Raw genomic sequence first — 16,943 nt, forward strand, 5'->3', positions numbered from 1 at the left:
TACTGTGATAAGTTTGCATGATAACAGGTGATTACTAGAATTAGTGGGATAATCATATAGTAAGGTAAAGAACTGTTAAATCACTATATTGTACACCTGAAACTAGTATAACTAATATAATATTGTTGACTAACTACACTTAAATAAAAAAAGAAATAATTCTAGAAGTATAATTGCTGGGTTATGTAACTCTAACTTTTGAGGGACTGCCAAACTGCCTTCTGAAGTGATGGTGGAGACTCTATTTTTAAAGACTCAGATCCATGAGTTTTAAATATGTCACACAATTGACTTTTCACCTTTTCAAACAGCTGTGGTTTCACTCTCTGCTGGTGAAGCTGGGAACATTAAAAGAGCATAGAATTCATAGCAGGGCAAAAGAGCAGGATAGGTCTTGTAAAGGAGGGCCCATTTTTATTGTTTTCTCTAGATCCATGAGAAGACAGACTGGGAAGAACAAAAAAAGGAGGCAGCCTGAGGTTGGGTATTTGAAAAATTACTTTGGAAGAGCCACTGTGGTGAGTGCAGTTGAGCAGGAAGTTGGAAGAACAGTATTTGTGAGACAAGGAAATTTCTGATATTTAAAAGGTCAAAGTGTTTTGAATGCTCACGAGCTGTAAGGTGTGGATCTGTGCTAATTCTATGGATTTTTTTCTCTTATGTCCAGAGGAGCGATGGAGTAAACAACTGGTTAAAATAAGTATACCAAATTTTAATGTTTTCTTTAAGAATGAAAGTATTTATTTTACTGGACATGAGAATGAGTGAGAATAAATATTTATAAAACACCCAAGAACTTAAGTTGCTGGAATATACTATTTTCTTACACCGAAAGCTTGAGTCCACTGATTCTAGAAATAATGCCATAGTTATTTATTTATAAGTAATACAGATTACTTATACTAAAAATTATTACAGATGAAGTATTTAAAAACAGATTTAAAACAAATTATTGAGATGAAATTTATATAACAAAATAAAAAACCTATTTAAATTAACAATTCAGTGACATTGAGTACAATCACAATGTTGTGCAACCTCCACTCCTATCTAGCATCAAAACATTTCTTTCACTCAAAGTAAAACTCCCTACCCATTAAATTCTTTCTCTTCATTTCCCCCTCCTACATCCTCTAGCTACCACCAATCTGCCTTCTAGTTCTATGGATTTACCTATTCTGGACATTTCACGTAGGGTCATACAATAGCATTTTGCCTCTGGTTCCTTTCAGTTAGCATGTTTTTCAAGGTTCATATGCACCGTAGCATTTATCAGTACTTCATTCCTCTTTATGGCTGAATAACAGCTCATTGCATGGGTATACGGCAATTTGTTTATCCATTTATCTTTTTCTGGACCTTTGGATGGTTTCCACCCCTTGACTATTATGAACAGTGCTGTTATGAAGATGCCTGTACAAGCATTTGATTAAAAACTTGTTTTCTATTCTTTTGAGTATGTATCCAGAGGTGGAATTGTTGGGTTATATGATAATTCTATGTTTAACTTTTTTGAGGAGCTCCTACACTGTTTTCTACAGCAGCTGAACCAACTGATGTTCCTAGCAGAAATGTATGAGGATTCCAATTTATCCACATCCTTGACAACACTTCTTTTCTTATTTTTACTTTTATTTTTTTTTGGAGGGGGAGGAGGGGTTCAGCTTAAAACAACAAGGATTTATTATTCCCTCAGTCTGTGGGTCAGCTGGACAATAGTGATGATTTTGCTGGGGCTTGTTCATGTATTTGAAATTAACTTGTAGGCTGGCTGCTCTAGATCTTTTTCCCTTAAAAATTTACTGGGGGTGACATTTGTTAATAAAATTATATAGGTTTCAGGTGTACAATTCTATAATACATCATCTGTGTGTTATATTGTGTGTTCACCACCCCAAGTCAAGTCTCCTTCCATCACCATTTATCCCTCCTTTATCTGCTTCTACTTCCCCTCACTCCTCTTTCCTTTGGCAATCACTGTACTGTTTGTTGTCTGTGTCCATGAGTCTTTCTTTCTTTTTTTTTTTCTTTGCTTAATTCCTTCACCCTTCCCACCCAGCTCTCAGCCCTCACCCCTCTGACAGCTGTCAGTCTGTTCTCTGTATCCATTCTTTTAAAGGAGCCATCTTCATAGATGTAAATGGGTACTTCAGTGTGGTTTTAATGTGCATTTCCCTATTGACTAAGGCTACTGAGACTTTTTTCATGTGTTTGTTGGCCACTTGTACATCTTTTTTGGAGAAATGTTCATTTAAGTCCTTTGTCCATTTTTAAATTGTGCAGTTGAATTGTGAGAGTTCCTTATGTATTCTAGACACTGGCACCCTAAAGTTAAAAATAAATATATATACACATATAAACCATGGATATAACATACATGAAATTATTGTTTAAAATAAATGAAATTCTAATAAAAATATACATTTTTATAAATTACTCATCTTAATTGCATTGTTTCCATGACTACTTATTTTCTAGGAAATATGATTCAAGGGTCATGTGACTGAATATTGAGTGGCTATTTACAGGGTTTATCACAAATTTTTAACACTTTGATAATGATAAATTTCCAATAGTTATTAACAGGAAATAGCATGCAAAAGACTCTAAGTCTATGTCAACAAACTGATAGGAGTGTTTCCTATAGCAGACTTCACTGGGCATAGCTTTTCACCAAAGAAGATTATGGAAACAATATTTTATGGTTCCTGATACTGTAACTTGAAAAAGTAAATAAAATTACTCCAGATATTATGTTGAAAGTACATTGGTGACCTAGAGGCGCACTGTTTTTTTTCTTTTTACAGCATACATTGACAGCCACTAACTAAAAACAGGGAAGAGGTACAAAATACTTCTTTTATATGAAGTTATAGGATTTTACTTTTTGTTTTTGTAAAAACCTAATCTGGAGGAATGAAACCTCAGGCTTACAGTTTCATTGTTCTTTATTTCTGGAGCCTCTGCTTTGGCAGCCTGAGTACTGTTGGCAAGATGCACCCGATGCCAATTTGGGGACCATTCTCATGTGATAGCTTCAGAGCTTCCCCCCACTCTGCCTCCTTCTGTAGTTCCATGGCCATGGTGTAGGAGTTGGCAGGAAAACAGGTGTGGGAAGGCACAGAGCAGGGGTAACATCAGAGAGAAGACATTAAGAAAAAATGCTGGTGAGTGGAGAAAAGGTGACAGGAAGATTGGAAAGCTAACGTTATTTTGAGGCCAGTCACGAATTGGATTAACATATTGGATAACTTTCCTGTACATGCACAATATTTTGCTGGGGCCAGAAACAAGATGCAAATCCAGGAGAAGTCATCAAGTTATTGAGGGAGGCACAAAACTCCATTTTCAAGGCCAACTTAGAAATGTTTATTTAAACGATTACTTAATAGCTACTTTATTAACTGTACTTAATTTCTAACAATGACTGATAAGGGACTGTTACTAGGGTTGTTTGTTAATACTCTATATTGCACTTTTGATTAAGGACAGTAATTGTGACAAAGCCATCTGAAAAGGCCCTTCACATACATGGAGGCATGGAAGTGGTAGGAAGGCCATTGTGTGACACACCTGAGCTATGGAATCTTAGGTGAGTTTCATAATTTTTACCTCATTTTCCTAATCAGAAATGCACATATTTTAATTTCTAATTTACAGAGTTTGGGTAATTAAATGAAACAATGTATATGGAGTACTTGGTATGTAACTGATACCTGAAATAGAAATTGATACCCGTTGTTCAAAACTGGCACACAGATGAGTTTATTTACTCATATATTAACTATCTAGGATTCAAAATTGAGAATTTGCATTTTAAAATTCAGTTTTCTGACTTCTCTTGACAAAAATCATGCCAGGAAACAATAGGCTCATGTTCCCACATGGCAACAGTTTGAACCAGTGGTTGTCTCTTTAGCGTGCTTGCCAGCTTGCCAGTGTCCCACCTTTAGGTTATGAGAGACTGTGTTGACACCTCCTTGCTTTTCCTCAGTCATTCTGATTGCCTGGCTGGCCTCAGCAGCTGTCTGAGCTTGGGAACTGTACTCCAAAGCATCTGTTACATTTTCCAATACAAGATTCTCAACCTTTAATTAATTCACATAAGATCATTCCCATTAAGGAAGATGGTGATGACAATTATTTTAAGAATAAATATATATTCTTACACACACGCGCGTGCGCGCACCCCCCCCCCACACACACATCCTTAGTGGCTTTTTTTTTTTTTTTATGACTCCAAGTTAATAATCTGAATTTTAAAAGAACCAACTAATGAAACTTTCAGGGTTTGAATTTATGACCTATCTGATTTGAAGATATAAACAGTGTAAGGCACAGGTATCACTGTTTTCTAGTGTGAAAGGAATAATTAGTACTTGAAATATATTTATTAAAATATATTTCAAAAACTACTGTTTTGTTTTGTTTTTTAAATAAAAGCTTCTAGAGTGATCAGTAGCATTCCAGAGGTTTATCTGGCTTTTTCTAGTCTGAACATTTTAGCCATTGTTTCTCAGTCTGCGGTGTTCTAATTCACCTAGAGGCAGCAAGAATTGGAAGCAGGGCAGTACAGGGAGCTGCGTTGTCATTTCCTAACCAAATCATTTTGGTTTCAAAGACCAACCTCTTTTAGATTTCTGACTAAGATTCATGTCCTTCCTAACCCCATTCTCCTGATTGTGAGTCACCAGCTGCTCAGGGATGTTTCTTTCTCTTTGCTTTGAAGGGTAAAAAGTAAGTTTCTATCACATACTAATTTCCAGAATGGCTAAGATCTATTTCCACTGTGAGATTACACATAAGGATTCTAGTCTCATGGGTCCCCCACATCCATAGGAGATGGGGACATATTTAGCAGATATTTATCAAGCTCCTCCTACCTTACTCAAGGGCTGTCTAGGCCCTGGTTGCACAGATTTGTAAAAACAGAGAGGGTCACTGCTTATATTTGAATGGAGGAAATAGGTAACAAAGAAGCAATTATGTAAGTAAAATAATTTCTGATGCTCATAAGTGCTTTCAAGAAAACACAACTAGACTTCTGGCCAAGATGGAGGCCTAGACAGACATGCTGCATCTCCCTCCACAACTAGGAAAGAATACAACTACATCAAAATTAGAAATAACCACAAGTTCCAGAAAATCAAACTGCATGGAAGTCCAGCAAACAAAGATATAAAGAAGAAATACTCATCCAGACAGGGAAGAGGGGCAGAACTGGGGTGGAGAGGACGCGGTGTGGTGGCAGCAGTGGCAGTGGCAAGCCAGCAGAAAGCACAGTCACACGTTTTAAAAAGTTGGGAGGGACACCTGGGGAGCATTCCCAGCTCCTGACCAGACTGCACAGCTCATGGTCCCAGCACCAGGGAAAACCAAGCCTCATTGCGTCTGACTGTGCAAACCAGTGGGGGTTAGGGTAGTGGAAGAAACTGCTGGTCTCTCAGCAGAGTCTGCTTGCTTAAAGGGCCCCCATGGTCCTAGAACATCTGCAGACCCACCCATTCTGGGAACAATTGCCAGGGAAACAGCTAGAGAGATGCCAGTCCCATAGGGAATTGGGAGAAGTGCCTAGAAAAAGGGCGAGTGCTGAGCAAGCAGCATTGTTCCCTCTCATACCCCTCCCCCACATATAGTGCCACAACGTGGTGAAACAGGTCACCCCATACTGACAAATAACTAAGGCTCCACCCCTTATAACATAACAGGTGCAACAGCCCTACTTAAGACACAGATGCAAACAAACACAGGAGCCTCAAGTTGAGGAGACAGAAAAGTATGGTCCAAAAGGGGGAACGGATCAAGGTTCCAGTGGGAGAACTAAACTTCAAGGAGATAGCCAACTTAACAAACAAAGTGATAGCCAACTTAACAGATGAAGTATTCAAAACACTGGTGATAAAGATGCTCACAGACTTGACAGATATCCTTAAGAATTGGCAAATGTATAAAGGAAGAATTGAAGGCTATGCTAAATGAAATGAAGGAAAATCCACACAAAACCAGTGGTGAAGGGAAGGAAACTGGGTTTCAAATCAATGATTTGGAACATAAGGAAGAAAAAAACAGTCAACCAGTACAGAATGGGGAAACAAGAATTGAAAAAAATGAGGAGAGGCTTAGGAACCTCTGGGACAACTTTAAATGTGCAAACATTGAACCATAGGGGTGCCAGAAGGAGAAGAGAAAGAGCAAGAAATTGAAAACTTATGTGAGAAAATAATGAAGGAAAAATCTCAAAATTTGGTGAAGGAAATAGACATAGAAGTCCAGGAAGCACAGAGAATCCCAATCAAGCTAGACTCCAAAATGACCACACCAAGACACATCACAATTAAAATGCAAAAGGTTAAAGATAAAGAGAGAATCTTAAAAGCAGCAAGAGAAAAGCAGAGAGTTACCAACAAACGGGTGCCTATAAGATTTTCAGTTTATTTCTCAAAAGAAACTTTGCAGGCAAGAAAGAACTGGCAAGAAGTATTCAAGGTGATGAAAAGCAAGGACCTACAACCAAGATTACTCCAACAAGCAAAACTATCATTTAGAATGGAAGGGCAGATAAAGTGCTTCCCAGACAAGGTAAAGCTAAAGGAACTCATCATCACCAAACTATTATTATATGAAATGTCAAAGGGACTAACTTAAGGAAAAAAAGATCAAAACTCTGAACATTAAAATGACAACAGACTTCCGGCGAAGATGGAGGCTTAGACTGACATGCTTGGTTTCCCTCTACAACTAAAAAGGAATACAACTACCTCAAAACAAAAGATAACCAGAAATACCAGAAAATAAAACTACATGGAAGCCCAATGTATGAAGTTATAAACCAGTAGTGCTTGTCCGGACGGGTAGGAGGGGCGAGAAAACGCGGTTCTGGCGGGCATAGCGGTGGGACTGGGAGAAGCACCAGCGGAGCAATCCAGGCTGCAGTCGAGACCCCGCAGCTCGCAATTCCAACACTGAGAAGGGGAGCCCCTGCATAGCCTTGGATGGTGAGGCCCAGAGGGCGGGGGGACAGATCCTGGTCTCTCAACAGAGAATAACGGCAGGAATCCATCTTGGACCCCCGCCCCCACACAAAGTGCCACAGCGTGGAGAAAAAGGTCACTGATCGCCGCTGGTTGTCGGGCATTGATGAGTGCACTGGGCTCCACCCCCTACAGCCTGCCCAGGAAGCAAAGCTAAACACAGATCTGTTAGAATGAAGCAGACAACGATTGAAATCCCGGTGACACAGCTCACCAGGCAGCAGACGCAAGACCTGACAGACAAACAAATAAAAAACCTTTTTGAGGCTCAGGTTAGAGCTATAGTTATAAGGTAGCTTACAGAATTAACAACAGCTTTGGAATAAGACAGGGAAAGAAAGAAAGCTACCCATACTGAAACGAATGAAAACACTTATGAGACAAGTGAGGAGGAAATAAAATACAGAGATCAAATCAACAAACTGGAACATAGGGAAGGAACAAACAGTCAACCAGTGCAGAAAGAGGGAACAAAAAGTAAAGAAAGTGAGGAGAGGCTCAGAAACCTCTCGGACAGCTATAAGAGAATGAACATTCGGATTATAGGACTGCCAGAGGGCAAAGAAGAAGAACTAGAAATGGAAAAATTATGTGAAAAAATAATGAAGCAGAACTTCCCGAACTTGGGGAAGGAAATAGACCTAGGTCCAGGAAGCACAGAGAGTACCAGAAAAACTGGACCCAGGGAGAACTACTCCAAGACACATTATAATCAAATTGTCAAAAATTAAAGATAAAGAAAAAATCTTAAAAGCAGCAAGAGAAAAGAAAAAAATTATGTACAAAGGGGTCCCAATTAGACTGTCAGCTGATTTCTCAAAGGAGATCCTGCAGGCAAGAAGGGACTGGCAAGAAATATTCAAAGTAATGAAAATCAAAAGCCTACAGCCATGAATACTCTATCCAGCGAAATTGTCATTCAGAATAGAAGGGCAGAGAAAGTGCTTCCAGGACAAAGTAAAACTAAAGGAGTTCATTAGATCCAAACCACTATTATATGAGATGTTAAAGGAACTGGTTTAGAAGAAGGAGGATCAAAACTATGAACATTAAAATAAAAACTGCATCACAAGAACCAATAACAGAAGCTAGGGAATCAAAACAAAGGCAAACTAAATAGGCAATGAGAGTGGAAAAAGAACAATAGTTATGGGGAACATATTGGGGGGAGGTCAGCATGGAGGGGGAAGAGGGAAAGGGAGGGAGATGGTACAGGAATTAAGAAGCATAGTAAGAGAGAATGGAGTAGACAGGAAGAAGTTGAGAAGAACTATATGCACAACCAATGGACATGGGCTAAAAGGGGGGGGCAACTGGAGGGAGGGGGCCACCAGGTGGAGGGGAGCAAAGGGAATGGAAATTGGGACAACTGTAACAGCATAATCAATAAAACATATTTTTAAGAAAATGACAACAAACTCACAACTATCAACAACTGAATTTGAAAAATAAAAACTAAATTTAACTAAGCAAACCAGAATAGGAACAGAATCATAGGTAAGGGGGTCATTTGGAGGGTTATCAGCTCGGAGGGAAAGGGGGAGAAATGGGGAAATGGTGCAGGGATTAAGAAGCACAGTTGGTTGGTACAAATTAGACAGGGGAAAGTTAAGAATAACATAGGCAAGGGTGAAGCCAAAGAACTTATATGCATGACCCATGGACATGAACTAAGGGGGGTGGGATTGCTGGAGGGAAGGAGGCTACTGGGCAGAGGAGAGCAAAAGGGAAAAAATTGCAATACTATAACAACATAATCAATAAAATATACTTTTAAAAAAGGAAACATATGTAGATAACATGGTTGGACATCTCTGGGTGTGTGTGGTAGAATACAGTGAGCAGAGAAGTCCTCTCTAAGGTGGTGACACATGAACAAAGACTTAGATGACAAGGACACAGCCAAAAGAAAATTTGAGAAAACCACATTCCAGGCCCTGAAACAGAAATAAGCTTGGTCTACACACACACACATGCGCATGCACACATGAAAAGGAGATCAGTTTGGCTGGCTGTGGGAGATGGTGGAGACATGGCCAGAGCAAAAGGCCCATGTGATGCTTTGTAGGTTGTGCCTAAAGCTGGTGTGTTGGACTGTCCATGTCCTTCGAATACACATTTCCCTGGCAGTCTGTCATCTCCAAAGCTGTGCCCATCACAACCATCAAATATTTTATTCCTTGGACAGGTGCTGAGATACAAGGATGAACAACTCACTCAAGGTAAAGTACCAAAATTCATGAGCTTCCTTGGACATTCATGACTTCTATATTGGCTATTCCTAAAAGGCCACATCATTTCAGAAAAAAATAATGATTAACTTATAAGTGATTGCTGATGCTGACACACTAAATTCACTGATACAGTAAAGAAACTATTGGCTTCTGAATCAGACTAATAATATCTTTAAAATGCTAGCTAAAAAGTGGTTTATTTTATATATCTAGCAAACTCTCACAAAACACTTATTATATGCCAAACACTGTCAGCTCTACAAATAACAAATAATTTCAAACTCCACCCAGCCCTATGGGGTAGGAACTATTATTACCCCCCATTTCACAGATAAGGAAACTGAGAGAGAATTTTTGGAAACTGAGCAGTCACACAACTAGCACGTTACTGAGCTAGGGTCCAATGTTAGTGTTGTGCCCTTGACTGTAACATCCATTACCTCTAAAATGAGCTATAAGGAACATATTATATTTAAAAGAATTGACATAAAAACTATCTTGAATTTAATTTGAAAGGGAACAATTTGCAATATTGCAAAGCATTAATCTTCTGAAAACAAACAAAAAAACAAGAGAGATGCATTGTTTCCTGTTAGGATATATAAGGTACTTGTATAAAGCATTGTTGCTTTTTATGATCTCTTAAATCTGGAAATTTAGTTTAGTTCCAGTGTGATATAAGCAACTTTTATTACATATTGAAAATATCTATTATGTGCATAAATATCTAAAAGGATGTTTTAATAACAAACTGAAGATGTGTGAATGAATCATAGCTTTTTAAACAAATACTTTTTATATAATTGTAAAGTTTATATCATTTACCACAAAAAAATTCACCTTCTGTAACAATGAGAAAAATTCCTGCCCCCAATAATTAATGGCTAGCAAAGATCAAAGATGCTCCTGTCTTTGCTTGTCAATTAACTGTAATTATGAAAGAAGGAAAATGAGTTTTAAACCATGTGGCATGACCTTAGGCTTAATTAACGCTCTCTCTCAGTCACAGGAAACAGACTCTCTAAATCCACAGAGTGAAGGGTGAAATGCTGTACCAATGAATTCTGGTGAAAACAGATACTGTCAAAGCAATTTTTAAGTAAAGTAAATAATGGAGTATTAATCAGAGCCCAATAGAATGAAATCATATTGTTCTAACTTACCAAAGGCATTACCTGTTTGTCATAAAAGGAAGTGTTTATGACTAGCATGTAGAACTGCATGTTAGACCTGCAGGTGGTCATTAGAGACTTTTGCTAGAGGCCAGAAAATTTTAATAGCTTGGTAAGATTCAGGCACTTATTTCTCTCTAAATTAGAAATTATTCCACCTCCAATTGCCAAGGTACCTGACCATAATACCAAGGAAGAGTTTTAGCATTTAGCCTTTCACAAGCTGAGAATGATTTACGGTGTTCAGAACTTTTTCATCTGTTTTATTGGATAAATTCAAAGTATCTGCTCTGTTGGATTAAATTTCAATTATCTGGTAGGGGCCTTCTTTCTTCTTTACAAACACCATATTTGAAAGCATTGTTTTGGTAAAATCTTCTCAGAAGGCCACATAATCATTATTTAAATTAGCTCTAATTCATTTTACATTTGCTTATTTTACTGTTAACTTTCCCAGAACTGTATTTTTTTTTTTTTTTTACAATTAGAACATCTGAATTTTAATTACATTACCATCAAGAAGCTCATTAAAGTCACTTAATTGGCAACATTTCCAAAAAAACCTTAGCTGGGTTTAATATATTTTAAAGAGTTACTGTCAAAGTATAATTTCACCATTACAAACAGCTTGGCAACAACATTTGCATAAAGATCTGTCAGTTTCTGAAAAATGCTCAAATGTTGGGAAAATCAGATTCGTTAAGTTGCCTTTACTGAAACAGTCCAGAAATGGAGAAGCTGTCACATAAGTCATCTCTGTAACCTCTGCAGTGTGCAGAGTATTGCCATGCACAGCATACATATTCAGAAAAAAATATTATTGAAGAAATAAATTGTACATTTTATATTTTGGGGTGGATTTTTAAAAAGTTAATACCTCAGTAAAGTTCCTTCATTTGTGTTAAATCTCACAGAGTACCCATTTTCTTGCAGCTTCTAAGAATTAGTAGATGGTCACCTAGAATTTTGAAACCTTTAAAAAAAGGTTTTAATGTCAGTGTGTGAGACTAAGACATGGAATTATTTTGAGATGGTATAATTTTTTATGGCTTTCGTCTTACACATACTAGAATTCCACCCCTAGAGTACTGATTGTATTTGAACTTGCATTGTAATTACATTCATTTCTCACCTTTATAAGACTTTAAGCTCCTGCCTATAGGCAGGCATCCTATTTAATATACTTGTCTTTTTTGGGGGAATGGGGGTACCTAAAGGAGTATTTTGCAATTCCATTTGTTGAATAATGAAGGAAAATTTCAAGTTTGTAATATATGAAGGATAATTGTGCATTAATTAGGGTGTTAGGAAACCCTTTTCCCTAAGTTTCATGTGCAAGAATAAAATATGATAAATGGTAGTTATTACAATTTGCTTCCTACAAGTATAAGAGGTAAGATTTTTTTTAATTATCCCTTTTAGTTTGGTACTTTCTACTAAAATCGTTCCCCTTTGTAGTTTATGTACCCTTTATATTCCAAGAAAAAGAAAATCTAATAAAGCCCTACAACATGTGAACATTAAAAAAAAAAACCTGCTTCTCAAGTTGCTGCCTTGCTCTCTCCATTGTATCCTCAAAGTCCTGCAGACAAAGTCCTGGTATTCAGACAAACTCAATAAACATTTGTTGAATAAATGAATAAACACATAAACACATGCCAACAATCCTGAGGAGCATCTGGATGCTTCTGCCTCAAGGGGTCAGGGAAGGCTTTGTCAACAGTAACGCAAAAAACCTGAGTCTTCCATGAGCACAGAGGCATTCACTCATTGACCAATTAACTGGTGAGCTTCTATCATGGGCTGTATTCCAGGATATGGTCTGTGAAGATCCCCTGTGGATGGCGCCATGCGATAGCATGTTTTGTGACAATGGCAAAGCTCTACATCTGGTAGCTACAATATTGTTTTGTAGACCATGGACAGTAGCTGGAGGTTTCCACATGGGGCAATGACACAACTGGATTTGTCTTTTAGAAGTTGCCTCTGTGACAGTGGGTACAAAGGCCAGAGGCTGGAGACCACATACTGTCTGGTGATATTAAGTGCCAGGTTTTCAGGCTCCACAATAACAGAAAATAAGTGGGAGTAACAAGGTTTTCTATTACTTTTTATTGTTCGGTTGTCTCCCTTGATGGAGTGGGAAATGACTGTTGGCTTTTCTCCTCTCCCTGGCTGAAGGGAGTGAATGATGAGAAAATTATGAGGAAATCTGGGTTTGCTTCAGACGCTGCTCCACGCAGAACAGAAAGGGAAGGCATAGGCTTCTACCTCACCCTCAGGGCATCAGCAGTTGCTGCAGAGGAGAGAGGCTCCGCCGATCCTGAACCTGTGAGGGTTGCCCAGGCTCCCTGGCCACTACAAATTACTCCATCCTGAGGGCGAAGGTGGGACTCTATGGCCTCAGTGGGAGGAATGAGTTCAGAGGACAGTGGTGGAAAGGGTGTTGAATGGAGAAATCTGAAATCTGTGTTCTGTGACCTCCATGGCCCCTTCCTGCTATAATGTCCCACACCTGGATTGGTTCTTCCAGGTATGGAGCATGAGAGAAGGCGTGAGGGTCTTCTGCCTGCAGCTGGGAGAATCAAGCTAGTGATGGGGAGAAGTCATCCAGGGCAATCAGTGCTGGGAAAGGCGTCAGTGAAAAGTCCCCTAGGCTGTGGCTTCAGGAATACTCCCAACATTCATTTCAGAAATGGCTCCTGGTGACCTAGTGTGGCTCTTTTTAATTCTGTGGTACCACAGAGATGGCAAGCTGCCCATAACATTCTAATGAACAAGGACAGTTACTGGCAGAGCATTGTCTTTATGATTTTAGTCATTATGGCTTTTTTTCTTTTTCAAAATAAATTCTATAATGTAGAACTAAAACCCCAGAAAAATTTCAGAGATGGAACACTTTTCCTTTCCAGCTATTGATGTCCATTTTAATTTTTTGTTTTATTTAGTTTGGTGTGGTGTAGAGATCTGAAGGCAGTTACTATTACTAATGCAATAAAGGGATACAAAATAGGAACATTTTCAATTTTGAAGCATTTCTTGAGAGGAGCCTTAATTCAAAATTCTGACTTTGTCCTTACAAAATGCTTTTGGCAATGTTGAAGAAATCTTCTGGGAGAAATTTAATAAACATTTCTTATAGGGATAACATGGAGTACAAACTTCTACAAAATGCACCTCAAACAGCTCCTAAATTCTCCTTCATGACCAACCACCCTAATATTATTCATGTCCTTGTCTAGCAGAACTACTACTTTTTGTGTAACAACTGGAATCTGAAACCAATGAACACAGACAAAGTAATAGCACTTTAACTTCTGACTTTATTTTTTCCTTCAAATCGATGATAAAATGCTGTGTCCAAAAGAAAAGGCAGGGAGGGCTCCATTTTCTCTTCTTTCACAGAGTAACAAAAAGTGTAAACAATATTTCCAATGAACTTCTGAGTCCTCCTAATTTTTTGCCAGCCATTCGAACACCATTCATTTGTTTATAACAAAATTTAACAACATAAAGAGTAAACCAAGCAAACAGTCTGAGGCATTTATCTGAAGTGTTCAGAATGTGAAATGGGCTTGTATCGACATCGCTTTTAGTCTGACAGAGAAAAACATTGCTTTAGGAAGTGGGTCATGTGGGTGTATAAGTGCTTCGTGGACAGGCCCGTTATGCCATGGTTCTGGTCAGAGTACCACTGAAACACAAAAGGAAGCAACCTGCTTTATTTCTGCAGTCAAACCATGCACTTAGCTCTGACTTTCAGGTGCTCTGAGCACCTGATTAACTTTTCTAATATTACAGTTGAAATTCTACCAAAGAACACTCAAATAAACAAATGTAAACATTTGGCATAGGAAGATTTAAAGAGCTCTTATTAACCTTCACTACTGTTTCATATACTTTAAATTACTTTCTAGATCTCGGTGGCTAAGTTTTCCCAACAGCCAGTGCCCTGGGAGACCAGCATGCAGACAGGGGTTCCAGAGCTCATGTGCTGGGTCTGCTACTTTGCTCCTCTGGAACTTGGTTTCCTCATTTGTTAAGTAAGGGGGTTGGGTTTGATTTTCCCTAAGGTTCCTTCTAGCTCAAACATTCCATAAGGTTTTTAGTTTCTGACTCTAATTCCTTTCTGTTGCAGAAAATCCACAACACATATAACCAATAACATCCTTTATAGGAGTTAAAAATAGTATCATTAAACTAACAGAAATATGGTATCATAGATTAAATTTTACTGTTGGAGGAATGCTGGTAAGATTATAGTTTTCACTGGCTAATGGTCATGATGTAAAGTTATAGACTTATAAGCTGAATTTACTTGGGGGAGGGTCACAATAAATTTTTTTTTAAAAGACCAGCCCTGGCTGGTGTGGCTCAGTGCTGGACTGCGAACCAAAGGGTCGCTGGTTCGATTCCCAGTCAGGGCAGATGCTTGGGTTGCAGACCATGTCCTCAATTGGTGGAGTATGAGAGGCAACCGCACATTAATGTTTTTCTCCCTCTCTTTTCCCCTCCCCTCTTCTCTGTCTAAAGTAAATAAAATCTTAAAAAAAAAAAAAAAGACCAGAAAAAAATCTCACTTCACTTTTTGTACATTATTTTAAAAAACCACATTTCAAAAGATGGGGGTTTCCTTTTCTGGATTGTTGTTCAATATAAGCAAGTGAGGAAGAATTTAAGCTTCCTGAAGAGGTGAAAAGATAGGTATTAGAGATTGTTTCTCTTGCCTTGACTTTTGCCTTATTTTCTTCTGTTTCTGTTTCCCATTCCTTGTGCAACCTGGATTTTACAGCTGGCCCATTCACTCATTCCCTTAGTAAAAATGGGAGCTCCTGCGGTGGGCCAAGCATGTTCCAGGAGCTGAGGACATACCAACTGAAGAAAAAATGGTTTAACTCCGAGTGGAGCCGCCTGACTTCAGAGAGCCTCCGGGGTCTCTGATAACTTTCTGTGATTGCTTCTTATGGAATAAACAGAATCTTCTAGCTACTTTGGGACTCCCAGGTTTTTGCAGAGACTCAACACATAGAATTGCAGAACTATTGGGCATGTGAGCTAGAAGATCATCTGATCTTATGGATGTATTTATTTTATATATGGTTCAACTGGGATCATGAGAGGGGCCATGACTTGCCTGGTGTTTTTTCAAAGAGTTAATGAAAGATCAAGATACATCTGCTAATGTTATGCCTACTCTACCCTTCAGCCTCTTTGTCAGGTTTTAGTAAGAAAAAGAAATAAAAAATAAACTTCCTCCCTTTCCCTTAGGGGTCTAAGGGCGTGAACATGAGTAAAATGAAGTGATGTACCATTGCCCGGAAATCCACTTGTGCATTAACCAGAGCTTTAGCAATCTGTGCTGAGTTTTGAAAGTGCACATTATCTGCAACAAAGAGAGAGAGTTAAAGCGCTGTTAAATACCAGAAAGCACAGAGTGACAATATACTGCCTGGAAATGAGCACCAACAATTATCTAGTCATGCCGTTGACATTGTCAGCAGTGCGTAATCACACCCGTTTATGGAAATGTCCCTGACTCTTAGGTACTGACCCTGAGCACAGGCATAGGAGGAGGCTTAATGTTTCTTAAACAAAGTGATGCTGGCTCAGTATTTTTATGTGTAAGAGTCTTGCTTAAACCTCACCATCTGCTGTTCCGTGGATGAGAAGATAGTCTACATTTCTGAAATATTCTGCTCTTGCCATCACAGTTGAATTCTGGAAAAGAGGAAAAATTAACATTTTAGTTGCTGCAAGTTCTAATAGAAAACTAGCTAAATCATTGTGCAATGGACTTAGCACCAATACTGAAATTATGTATTGCTTTGGTTGATAAATATTTAAGAGTCAGAGCAACACATTTTCTTCATCATTTGCATTACTTCCATCTGATTCTTGGTTTGAAAAACTGAAAGTTTATGTGTCATATGTTACATACGAGTGAGACCTTAGGCATAAATGATGCCTGCTCAAGCTGTGTAGGGGTTGGGGGCGGGGAGAAGGAAGGGGAAAGAAAGAATAAAATCCAAAAGGAGTAAATTTCTTTCTAGTGATGTGTTTTGCAGCTAACAAAAGATCATCCTATTTGCTTGGGGACCCAGCAAAAGTGTAAACTCTGAATGGCAGCTTTAAAATTATTTTGCACATTTGAAATAAATGAATGACCCAAATAAAACAAAAAAATTCTTACTTTATAGTGCTCAAGATTATCATCCTTTGTTGGGAGACCCATGAATCGCTCCGTGTAGATAGATGCTACAAAATATATAAGAATCGGTTGTTCGCTTATGATATGTATCATTTCATTAACCAGTAAGACCCCCTGCTCTGATAACTGCTCCTTGGTTCTCCCGAGCGCAGCTGCTGAGGAAGACCCTTGCTCCCCTCTACTGTGCTGCTCCACCCAAGATCTGCTCTGCAATTAGCCTCCCTAGGGCTAGAGAAGTCATGGAGGAGGAGGTGATGCAAACAGAAGTGTCCGTCATTAGAAAGGGCTGAATTTTAGC

General features: G+C 38.6%; 1 protein-coding gene across 1 annotated transcript in view; it reads right to left on the reverse strand.

Annotated features, from left to right (window-relative positions):
• Positions 1-13,748: 13,748 nt before the first annotated feature.
• FAP (fibroblast activation protein alpha) overlaps positions 13,749-16,943 on the reverse strand; it is a 49,757-nt gene continuing 46,562 nt past the window's right edge. Inside the window, exons 18-21 of the mRNA XM_090287626.1 lie at positions 16,628-16,692; positions 16,083-16,155; positions 15,747-15,820; positions 13,749-14,131 (exon numbers count right to left, since the gene is read on the reverse strand). Coding sequence (XP_090143752.1) covers positions 14,030-14,131; positions 15,747-15,820; positions 16,083-16,155; positions 16,628-16,692 — 314 coding nt within the window. The 3' untranslated portion in view covers positions 13,749-14,029. The remainder of the gene's footprint in view (positions 14,132-15,746; positions 15,821-16,082; positions 16,156-16,627; positions 16,693-16,943) is intronic.

Source organism: Furipterus horrens, unplaced genomic scaffold, assembly GCF_987537825.1.
Source record: "Furipterus horrens unplaced genomic scaffold, mFurHor1.1.pri manual_scaffold_1, whole genome shotgun sequence".
Lineage (NCBI taxonomy): Eukaryota > Metazoa > Chordata > Mammalia > Chiroptera > Furipteridae > Furipterus > Furipterus horrens.